Source organism: Zeugodacus cucurbitae, chromosome 5 (genome assembly GCF_028554725.1).
Source record: "Zeugodacus cucurbitae isolate PBARC_wt_2022May chromosome 5, idZeuCucr1.2, whole genome shotgun sequence".
NCBI lineage: Eukaryota > Metazoa > Arthropoda > Insecta > Diptera > Tephritidae > Zeugodacus > Zeugodacus cucurbitae.
Window position 1 is genome coordinate 6,958,388 of NC_071670.1, and position 12,032 is coordinate 6,970,419.

Genomic DNA, 12,032 nt, shown 5'->3' on the forward strand with positions numbered 1-12,032 from the left:
AATTCATTGAAGAAAGAAGGTTTTAGTCAGATAATATTGGAGATGGCAAACATGATTTATTAGTAAAATTTTCACCGTAGAATAAGTAGAAACCAAGCTTGTACTCTGCTTTTTACGTTACCAATCAAGTTCGTTAGTCTCCAATGTCAAATAATCCCTCTTCACTTTTATGGCACTTCCACCACATCCTTACAACCAGATTGCATGCACTCACTTGATAATTACTCAAACAATGACACGTTATTGTGTCTGTCAGACGCTTGTCTGTTACTGGCATTTTTGCTACCAACTTATCACTTGAACCAACTGCTCATTTATCTCATCAGAAGCACATAGTTGCTTAAAAAAGTACCCAACACACACGCATGTAAGCTTAATGCGTTGGCACTCGCAACACTATTACAGCTAATTGTCTGACTGACAGTGTTGTTGACAGGCATCAAAGCAAATGCTTGTTATCCTGCTGATCCTTGTTGTGTGTGTGTGTGTGTTGTGGAAAAAATCATATTAAACACTTGGACGCTTCTATGATATATTATACAGAAGTTTTCGAACAACTGCTCAGCATAAATTAGACTATTTTTTGTTATTCACTGTAATAAGCCGAGACGGATAAGTTAGATGAGTATGACATTGATGATTTGCTGGTCATTTCTGCTGTTGGGACTAATATGGTGGCTGGGATATCACTTGGATAATTGCTTAATAGCATTAAAATGATACGCTAGAGCTAAAGAAACCTTTTTTATAAGTTGAGCTCCTAAATGTAGGCAACAAATATGCTAAGTAAATTAATATGACAAATTCTGAAAGACTCACTGTCGCATTTCTCTTAGTTGCTGAAGTGTTTTCAAGTCATCAAACAAGCCTCGATTCGTATGCGTCTTCTAAGGTCCTTTCTAATACGCTGAACTCCCAAATGTAGGCAACAAATTTGTCAAATAAACTATTCTAAAACACTTAAAGACTTTCTGATGAATTACTCATTATTTAAATTGTGATTACAAAGTCATACGGCTCACTTATGTGTCCTACATGCTTCTAATGAATTTTCCGATCAGCTACGCTCCCAAATGTAGGCAGCAAATATAAGTAAGTTTATGCTGCTACATTTATTAAGCGTTTAAATTGGTTTTCCTAAGCAGCAATAGTATAACTATTGGTTCTATGCTTCTAATAGCCTTTCTTAGATATTGAACTCCCATATGTAGGCAACAAACTTTTGAAGTAAACTATTCTGAAATCCTAATTGACTTTCTGTTGCATTCTTCAATGTTTAAATTGTCGATAAGAAGGCATACACGTTACTTATGTATCTCATATGTTTCGAATGAGCTTGGCAATGAGCTACGCTCCCAAATGTAGGCAATGAATTTAAGCAATTATATTCAGCTTCATCTATTTAGCGTCTAAATTGGTTATCCTATCCATAACAATTGGAACCATTTACTTAATATAATAATGAGTTACTCAGTCTTATAAGTAGAAATAGCTTGAAATTGTTAGAAAGAGTTTCTTTTGACACAAAATAGAGTCTCAAGTCAATCAAGCAACTAAATATGAACAACAAGCTGAATTTAAAATGATATTTTTGGAAAGAAAAATAACCAAAATAACTCTCCGAAATGTATATAGAAAACTTGCACTCTACATTATGACTTCCAACCCTAAAAGTATGCAAACGATTTTGCTAAACGTTTATCTTTGCATAATTTTGCATACCTTTAGGTAGAAAGCCGTCACAACGCTTGTCATACAAATCGCCCACTAAACAATGGAATAGTCAAAATTGTAGACAAGGAAAAGCAACAACAACAGTAGCGCATATTCAAATGCATTGACAACAATTGCAATCAAAAAGGGAGAGTGAAAAGGGAAAAACACTTAAAAATATGAAACAACAACACAGAGGGGTAAGAAACAGCAAATACTGACAAGGAAGTAACAATACAACAACAACAAGAACAAAAACAACTTGAGCGGCACACACACACACAGAGAGCACGGCAGCATATAAAATCAACTAGGGAAAGAAGCACTCGAAAAACCACAAATGACTATTAGCAGAAGCACTTAAAATACAAGCAGACACACATACAAACAACAACAACAAACAGTAGCTACTATTTACAAAGAAACAACGAAGAGTGTACAGCAGCACAAAGAACACACGGGCGAGTATGCCGAAGACAAGGCAAAAGCTCAGTCGTGTGTGCCAGTGCGGAACTGTGGAAAGAAGACGAAGAAGCCGAGGGCGTGCGCAAGTAGAACTCAAGCTGCATTTGAGTGTAACAACGACAACAACAAACTCAAAGAAATGCTACGTACGCCAAACAATGGCAATGGCAATGACAAGGACAATTCAATTGCAATTTCAATGACTGTGTCGGAAGACGCGTTGCGGTGTGGCGACCAAGCGTGAAGGGAGGGCGCGAAGCAACTTTGTAGGTATTGCAAGGCTAAGTGATGTGAGGAATCGCTGTTCAGATCTTATCCGCTCAACTGAGGTGTAGAAACCCTGTTAAATAAATCGTTTAAGTCTAAAGATCATAACAAAATCTCTGGACCACTAGTAATAACGTCTCAAGAATGACCGAAAGAAAGAAAGTGTATTTTTTAGTAGAACGTTTTGGATTCTTCCCGCATCCAAAGAAAATGATCTCGGGTCCATAGTGATGGCTTAAGAAAGACAGTAAGAAAAAATGTTGTCTTTTCTCTAAATCGGAGATCAAATTTAATTTCATCGAAACAGTTCTGATTCAAGAGATCCGCTGGTCCCTATTAATCGTCCTTTCTTGAAAAATATGGAAAACTCGACATGGACGTGAATTTCAAATACGCTGAAAATGTCTATAAATCCGTTTCAATATCTAGTACAAATATCGAAATACCTTGGCTATAAGTCTTAGAACTCGATTCTCGGAATATCCATACAGACCAAAACTGGAATCCCGAGACTTTAGGTCTTTAGGCCACGGACAGGTTTCTTCCATGAAGTACGAGATCAAGAGATCCCATAGTCTCTGTTAACCGTTGTTTCTCGAGAAAATAGGAACTCGACTTGACGGGGAGGTCACAGTCGTTGAAAACTTCTATAAATTCATTACACTCCAATTACAAATACTTATAAAGCTTGACCCAATGCCTTAGAACTCGAATCTCGGAATATACACACAGACCAAAACTGGAATCCCGAGACTTTAGGTCTTTAGAACAAGTCCAAGTTTTTTAATATAGTAATGAGAATAATACATTTTGAATTTTTTATGGCTCAAGAGATCCCTTAGTCCCTCGATCCCTTGTTTCTCGATAAAATGGGAAATTAACTTGACGGGGAGCTCACAATCGTGGAAAACTTATTAAAATTCAATACACTCTAATTACAAATGTCTAATGTCTTAGAACTCGAATCTCGTAACATCCATACAGAATAGAACTGGAATCTCGAGACTATTCAGAAATATAGATGAAATCCTGCTGCCTTCCATATAGTAAAGACGATAATCCTATGGTTTTCGGGTAAATATTCCTAGAAAGTTCAGACATACTTGGCAATTATACGGATTATAGAATTCTAAAGAGAAGTCCAATAATTATGAGGCTCTCAAATATGAGAGTTTAGCTATCGAGACTTCATTGGTATAGATCACGTGATTCATGGGATTACAGCGTCGATTTCATCAACTTATTCAAAAGGTTCCACGGTTCCAAGACTACTAAAACAGTGCGTCGATATAAAAATTGTTCTGACTTCAAAGAGGGTGTCTTCTTTGTACTTTAAGAAGGAACAAAATTGTTAGCAATTCAACACTAATTCCAGAATCTTTCGATAGCTTAAAGAATATATATTTTGAGAACAGACTGATCACCAGAGAAAATACTAGCGAATCTAAGACGGGTGCTGAAGGTGAAGTGTTGAATTGGTCTGAAGATAATTTTTTTTTTTTTTTGGGATTCAAAATTTAAATCTGTAGAAAAACTAACAACAGATTAATGGTAAAGCCCTCAATTTCCTACAGGGATGCTATGACTACTAGACCCACTAAAATCGCACAATTTTTACGATATATCTTATTCACTCGCATAACTTGAAATTTTTTGCATTTTCACTTGGCAATCGCGCAAGTACAAATGCATTTATCCAAGCGCACACACTTTTATATAGACATTTGAAGTATTTGTATATTAGAAAGTTAATGGTATATGAAATACATTTTATCTACAAGTGGAAAGGCATGTGAATGGTGAATGGTTACGTTTGCGGTTAAGCTAAACAATCAAAAGTGCAGTTTTAAAACAACACAGCAACAAGAGGAGGATAGTACAATGCATTTAAGTGCATATTCTCTTTCTTCTGTATTATTATAAGATGCATTTCATTTCAATGTGGATGTACACTAGTCTGAGTGTGTGTGTCTGGCTCATGGCACAATTGAGTTTTTGAATTATTTAGAAAATGTTGAATTTATCTCTTATGTTTATTGTAGAAAATGCACTATTGAATTGGCAAAGAATTTCTATGAAAACCAATTGACATTGTGGCGTCTTTTTTGAGAGTCTTTCAAGTATGTTTTTGTTAGTGAAATGGCAGAAAAATGTTAAATAAACTTTTGTAAACATTTTTGTATATTTAACTGTAAAATGCTATGTGCGCTTTTATTAAAATGCACATAATGGATACTCAAAGAGCCAGAGACAATTTATTATAAAAATAATGAAATTGTTTCATTGGTGAATAAATACGGTATACATCAAAAATTTATTCAATGATCATTAAATGCGTGTAATGAAAAGTAATTTTCAAAAATAAACAAAATTATACTTTTTTTTAGAAAAAATTGGTTTTGATAAATTAAAAAAAAAATGTTGTAGAAAATTCTAAAAAAAAAATGTTTTATAAAAATCTGATTTACAAATTTCTAAAATATTTATTTTCAAAGAGAGATTTTGAATGAACCCTAAAAAATTGTGTACTGAAAATAAATTTTCAAAAATAAACAAAATTATACTTTTTTTAGAGAAATTTGGTTTTGATATATTAAAAAAAAATGTTGTAAAAAATTAAAAAAAAAAGTTTTATAAAAATCTTTTTTAGAAATTTCTGCAATATTTATTTTCCAAAAATAAATTTTTAAATGTTTTTGAATGTATGAAAAAACTAATAATTCAAGACCTGAAAAATCTGAAAAAATGTTGCAGAAAATTCAAAAAAAAAAGTTTTATAAAAATCTTTTTTAGAAATTTCAACAACATTTATTTTCAAAAAATAAATTTTTTTGAATGTATGAAAAAATTAATAATTCAAAACTTGAAAAATCTGAAAAAAACCAATAAACTTTTTTTATAGAAAAAATTGGTAACACGGTTTTCGAAATCTCAAATGTTAAAAAAAATTTTCTAAAATATTTTTTCCCAAAAAATAAAAATCAAATAAAAAATATTTAATTATATATTAGAAGAAAATAAATAATATGTGATAACTGAAGCTTTTTAAAATTGAAAACATACTTCTGTTTTCGAAATCATTGACATTTTCGAAAAAACAAATCTAAAAATTTCTAAAAAAAAATTAAAAAAGAAATCGCAATTTTCGAAATCACAAATATTAAAAATATAAAATGTCTAAAAAATCTAAAATGATAGAGTAACTTCGGGTATTATGGTACAGGCGGCTATTATAGTACACCTGCTTTTCTCCTAAACTAGGTGCTCTGACAACAAAACAAAAGCTGTGAAATTTGGAAAGAGTAAAGGAAAGTTGGTGACACTTCTGAAAGTTGTCAAGTTTTCTTTCAATGCAATTTTTATGGGGACACAATAATAATTAATTTTTTTTAGGTTATAACGGATTTTCCTATGTATCTTAGTTATTTAAAAGTGAAGTGAAGTGAAAAGTGTATCTTAGTTATGAAAGTGAGCTTATGAATTAAAAATAACAAAATGAAATGACTAGTGTCGGGCTAATTAAAAATAGGCTCCATGACTTCCGCAGAACGTGCATTGCTTATAAGGGTTATAACATATAAGAGTGCTGTCGGATCTTTTGTGCCTCCATATTTGATTTTCCCAAGAAAGAATTGCAATTCACTCCTTATGAAGAAGGAGTGAAATCGTCGTGCCATCTGTCTGGATGGGTACAAATTCCAATTCACCAATTGGTATAAACATTTCCTAGATTTCACATAACCATCTAAAGAAGATCCGGTTCTTTTAACCTATAGTCACAAGCAAAAAAATTCTAAATCGTTCATATTGTGTTGTTAATATGGTATACCATATTGAACGAACCATGTATACCACATTACCCGCATACTTTTCAAAGTACTACTTTTTGACTTTTTGTAAATTTTTCTTAAAAAAATCTTTATCATTTATTGTAAACAATTTTTTGCATGGTATTATTTTATCCAATATTTCAGTGATGATGTGTATCAAATTTCGAAAGTCTCGGAATCATACCTTCTTAGTTATGATTGAAAAAAATAGGTATTCCATATTACCCGAACTTACTCTATATCCCAAAAAATCTAATTAAAAAAAATCTAAAAAAATGTTTATAGAAAATAATTCCCATTTTCGAAATAACAAATATTAAACATTTTTGTTCTAAAAAATCTAAAATGATATATCCTAAAAAATAGAAATTCCAATTCTAAATAATGAATTGTATCTTAGAATAATTAAAAAATATGTCATTACTTCAATTTTTTAATATAAAACATCATTTTCGAAAAAAAAAATCTAAAATATTTAACTTCAAAAAATAAAATTTTAATTTTTTTTATTTTAAAAATTTTGCTTTTCAAAAATTAAATTTTATGATCAATTTTTTAGAAAAGAACTTTTTTTAAAATCCAAAAAATCATTTTTAAATATATTTAAAAATTTAATTTTTCGCGCTTTATTTTGCTATCAACCAATAATAAATACAAAATTTACAGAACGTCAAACCGGATTAATTTCCAACCCGATTTATGCTTTGGAACACAGTTACTCTTTGTTTAAATTAAAAATATCCAAAAAAAATTTAAATTTATAAAATTAATATACTCTAATGTTAAAAAATGTCTTCTTATTATAATATTTTCCAATATTTCAAAATTAATTATTAACCAAATTAAATGTTGCTTACTACTTCCAGGTGTTTGACGACATAATTTTCGCTTTCTTCGCCATCGAAATGCTAATCAAAATGATAGCGATGGGCTTGTACGGCAAAAATACCTATATGGCTGATTCGTGGAATCGTTTGGATTCGTTTATAGTTTTTGCTGGACTCTTGGAATACGCAACGAATGTGGAAAATTTGAATTTAACAGCGATACGAACGATAAGAGTGTTGCGTCCATTGCGCGCAATCAATCGCATACCAAGTAAGTGGCAAAGACTAGTGACGACTGACAGCGCGTATACGTAACATTAAGAGTTTTACTTAATTTTCGAGCAATTTCAGGAAAATTTTTAATATTTCAATAATAAAATTTCATTTCAATTTGCCACAAGGTATGCGCATTTTGGTCATGTTGCTGCTGGACACGCTGCCTATGCTCGGCAATGTGCTGCTGCTCTGTTTCTTCGTCTTCTTCATATTCGGCATCATTGGCGTACAACTGTGGCAGGGCATATTGCGACAGCGTTGTTGGGTCGTGGAATTGCCGGTCGCTAATTTTCCGTAAGTACACACTTCTTAACGGTGCATTACAAAAATTTAGAAAATATTGAAAATTTTCCAATTTTTACTAAAAAAAAATAAATATTTTAAACAATAATAACTTTTCTCTTTCCGCATTGCTACTACTTATACTGCAACGTTTGTCTTTCTCTTTGGTTTTTAATGAGTTTTTCGTTTCACTTTCTCTATACTTAAGACGATGCTATGGTATTTGTTAAGCTTTTTTTGCTTAGTGTTATTTTTATTTTGGTTTTGTTTACAAAAAGCTTCTGAATGTGTAGCTTATGAATGGAGAGTATATTTTTTAGGGTCTATAGTGACTACATTGAAACAAAAAACATGAAATGCTGAGCAAATTAATTTTAGGAAGACAAATAATAAAAAAAATATTTTTTAGAATTGTTTTAGAAAATTTAGAATTAAAAAAATTGTTTAATCATATGAGAAGTATTATTTAAAAAAATATTATTGTATCTAATATTCTAAAGTTTTAATAATAAATATATATATTTATATTTTTAATTTTTAATTTTTTTTTTCATTTTTAAAAATTTTATTATTTTTTTATTTAAAAAAAATTTAAATAAAAAAAAATAATATTTTTTTAATTTTTAATATTTTGATTAAAAATTTTTTTAATTTAATATTTTTTTATTTTTATTGTTTTGTAAATTTAAAATTTAATTTTTATTTTTAAACATTTTTATGAATTTAATAAAATAAATATTTTTTTATTTAATTTAAAAAATTTCCTGCAATAATTTCCATACACCTTTTATTATTATAAAAAAGAGCTTTCGTGCAGCTTTCCTACCAACACAATTTGGCGCTCAATAAGCAACAAAGAAACAGTTTTGAGGTAGTAATTGTACAGACTCATATGTAAATAAACATAAATCAACATTTGTAAATACGAAGCATTGTATTGAAAATATAATAGCAAACGAGCTTTTTGTTAGAGCTTTTCTGAAAGATTTATTATAAAAAAGCATGCAAATTCCATAAGCATATTTATTTTATTAAATGCAATTACAATGTAATCTTAACGCAGCTAAGCTTAAAAAAGGTCTTTTTGTGAGCTTTTTTTATAACTATTGAGCTTTTGTGCTTTCTCTAACTTAGTTCTTATTTTGATTTGCAGTAATAGAAACTGAAACAAACTATAGTAAAACTTTAGGTAATACGAGCTTTAGCTTAGAGCTTTTTGCGTGAGCTTTTCAAGTTATTTTTATTTCTGGTCTATAACTTGCCAGAAGTAGGAATAGTTGTAAAGAAGATTTCTAACTTTTGTTTGCCATACAAAATACCAATGAAAATGCCATCAAAGCTTTACAAAAGTTTTAATCAAGAATTTGAGGAAGCTTTTAGTGTTTTTTTATACTAATATCTTTTAATATCTTTGTATTAATAAAACGCCTTAAAGAAGTTTTTATAGTACTACATATCCTATAGGAGTTCTAACAGAAGCTTTGTAAAAGCTTTTCGTGAGCTTTCATATATTTTCTTCACAAATACAATTTTCATTAACTCTTTAATAGCTATAAATTGAAGTAGAAACTTTTAGAGTGTTACATTATCTTATAGAAGTTCTAACAAAAGCTGTGTAGAAGCTTTTAGGAAGCTTCCATAAACATTTTTTCTCAAATACAAATTTCAGTATCTCTAAAATTGCTATAAATAGAAATAACAACTAAATATAGGCGGGAATCATTCAACTCATCAAGCTTTCACGAGCTTTTAAGAACTTTCTACACATTGTTATAGGTACATATATATTATAAGAAATTTTGTTTGTAATTTTTTTGCCTACAACCCACCAGTATTAAAGTAAAATTTTTACTTCAAAACACCAACAACAAACCTCAAGACTCAAAGCTACAGCTCTAACAGACATTAATATGCTCCTGAGTATTATTGACTGCAGCGTTTTATGCTGATTTCTACACTACAACTCCCAATTGAAATATCAGCTGTCTGACTGTCATTGGCACTAAGCTGTAGCAATTACATTGAGCAGACTACTGACTGCTGTACCATAGACGTTGGCTGACTCAATGCTGTAGCTGCTGGGCGCCATGTGTCTCAAGCTCACGTCTCACAGCAAGCACGTTTCATGCATTTAGCAGACGTGTTTGCAATCGATGAAATCCGATATACATATATTTGCGACAATAAATTTTCGATTTTTCATTTTCACGCGAGAAAAATAGTATTTTTTTAACTTGTTGCCTGCAGTCATAATAAAAATGACAAACGCGCCACGAAGCTAATCGCTATTGAAAGCCATATTTGCATCCACCCTGTCGCATTCCTGTGCGCTGTCGGTCGGTGTCTTTAAAATGCAAATTAATTGCTGACTGACTACTTTGCTGCTTACACCAGCCAGTCAACCGAGTCTAGTCTCCTTGCTATCAGCAAGCACTGCCGTCGAGCTGCCTGGCGCTTGCTGTCGCACACACGTGCCTCAACACACAGTCACACATACTCTGATAGATGTATATATATGTTAGTAAATTATGCCAACTCACTCATAGATCGTACGGTAAACATTGACTGTCTGAGCATTTGCAGATTTCAGGCGCCCAAGTAACTTTGTATCGGCGTCTTGTCGTCATACATGGCTTATGAGTGCCATGAGCATTTACTATATAAACTTACATACTTACATAACTAAATGTATGCGCATGTTTACTTAAGCGCTTCATTCGAGTAAACAAAGTGTTCAGGCAGGTGTCTGTTCAGTATATATAAATTTGGCAGTTCTGAAAACTGTAGTTGTCGGCCAAAGCAACGGTATGGAACTTTTACATATTGCCAAGTTGAGTAGATAAGTTTTAATTTGAGCAAGTGGCAAGGTATGAAGAAATTGAAATATGAAACTCGAAAAAAGAGGGATGTGAAACTGAAAGAATGACAAAAGGAAAATAGAATCGGACAGTTTTAAATTTTATAGAAAAACCAGGAAAAAATATTTTACAAAAATTTCAAAACTGAAAATTTGAAATATGAAATTTTTTATTTTAATTTTTTTTTCCAATTTTGAAAATATTTTCTCTTCGTTAAACTAAAAAAATATTTATTAAAAAACAAAAAAATTAAAAAAAAAAAAAATATTAAAAAATAAATATTTTTTTTTATATAAAATTGTTTTTTTTTGCTCAAAAAGTTTTAAATTTAGTTTAAAATTTTAGACGAACATTTAATTTCTATTGTACAATTTTATTAAAGAAGTACTAAATTTGGGTTTGGATCTCTACTAAATCAAACTGCACACCCTGAATGATGAAGAGTCAAAATTTTTATAAAATTTTATCTTTTATTTTATAAGAATCGACCGCAGTTCGTTCCTAGCAATATGAGAGTCAATTATATAAATTATTTCATTTACAATATTTCAATAATGGTTAAGGGGACCTCTCCAAAGACCGTGACTTCAATATTTTCATGCAGAACTACAGAAATCAGTACTTGCTGAGCTTTTTACAGATCCTCATTACAGTTAAGGAGCCAATTAAGGAGAATCAGTTGCATACTTGGAAAGAGGTTATATATAACTATTTTCAATTTCCCAAAAATTTGATTCTAGTACATCATATTCAGTACTAGTGTGAGCAAAAATTTTTGAAAATAATTTAAAAAATTGATATGCTTATCAAAGTTATTTGTAAGTGTTTTTAGAAACTTTTGTATTATTCGAAACTTTTCAGTAAAAAAATTAAAAACCATTTGAAATCAGTAATCGCAGTTTATTATGGTAGTTTAAAATTTTTAGAACATTTTTAAATAAAAAGCGTTCTTTCGACTTCAAAACCATTTAGAAATTTTTGTTAATTTAATTGTTCTTGTATTATCATGAAATTTTGAAATTTGTTAAATTTCCTTTTATTATTAATTTGTTTTTAAAATTTAAATAATCAAAATAATTTTCTTTTTTTAATATCTTATGATATTAATTTTTAAATTTTCTTTCATAAAAATATTTTTTTTGCTTTCTTATATTTTTTTTTATAAAATACATAATTTCAATAATAGAATTTTTAACTGTTTTAAAAAAATTTCAATTTCATCCTTAATATTTTGAGTAGGCATTTCTGCTTTGTTGTACATATGTAAATATTTGTTACATTATGATAAAAATAAAAAGCTTCAAAATTTTACTTTTTGACTTAGCTAGTCAATATTTGCTACTTTAATATAAATTTTAGCTTTCTTCAAAGTATTTTTTATTAAATATATTTTTTTTGCTTTGTTACGCCGGTTTAGCCTATATCAATTTTCAAAAATATAAATAATTCGAATATAGTTGACAATATTTGTACAAATATGTAAATACACAAAAAAAACATCGCTTATTTGCTTT

The 12,032-nt window shown here is 29.9% G+C and overlaps 1 protein-coding gene across 1 annotated transcript in view; it reads left to right on the plus strand.

Moving 5' to 3' along the window:
• LOC105219445 (uncharacterized) overlaps positions 1–12,032 on the plus strand; it is a 255,025-nt gene that overhangs the window by 157,468 nt on the left and 85,525 nt on the right. Inside the window, exons 5-6 of the mRNA XM_054230853.1 lie at positions 7,142–7,373; positions 7,504–7,672. Of these exons, the coding sequence (XP_054086828.1) occupies positions 7,142–7,373; positions 7,504–7,672 (401 nt within the window). The remainder of the gene's footprint in view (positions 1–7,141; positions 7,374–7,503; positions 7,673–12,032) is intronic.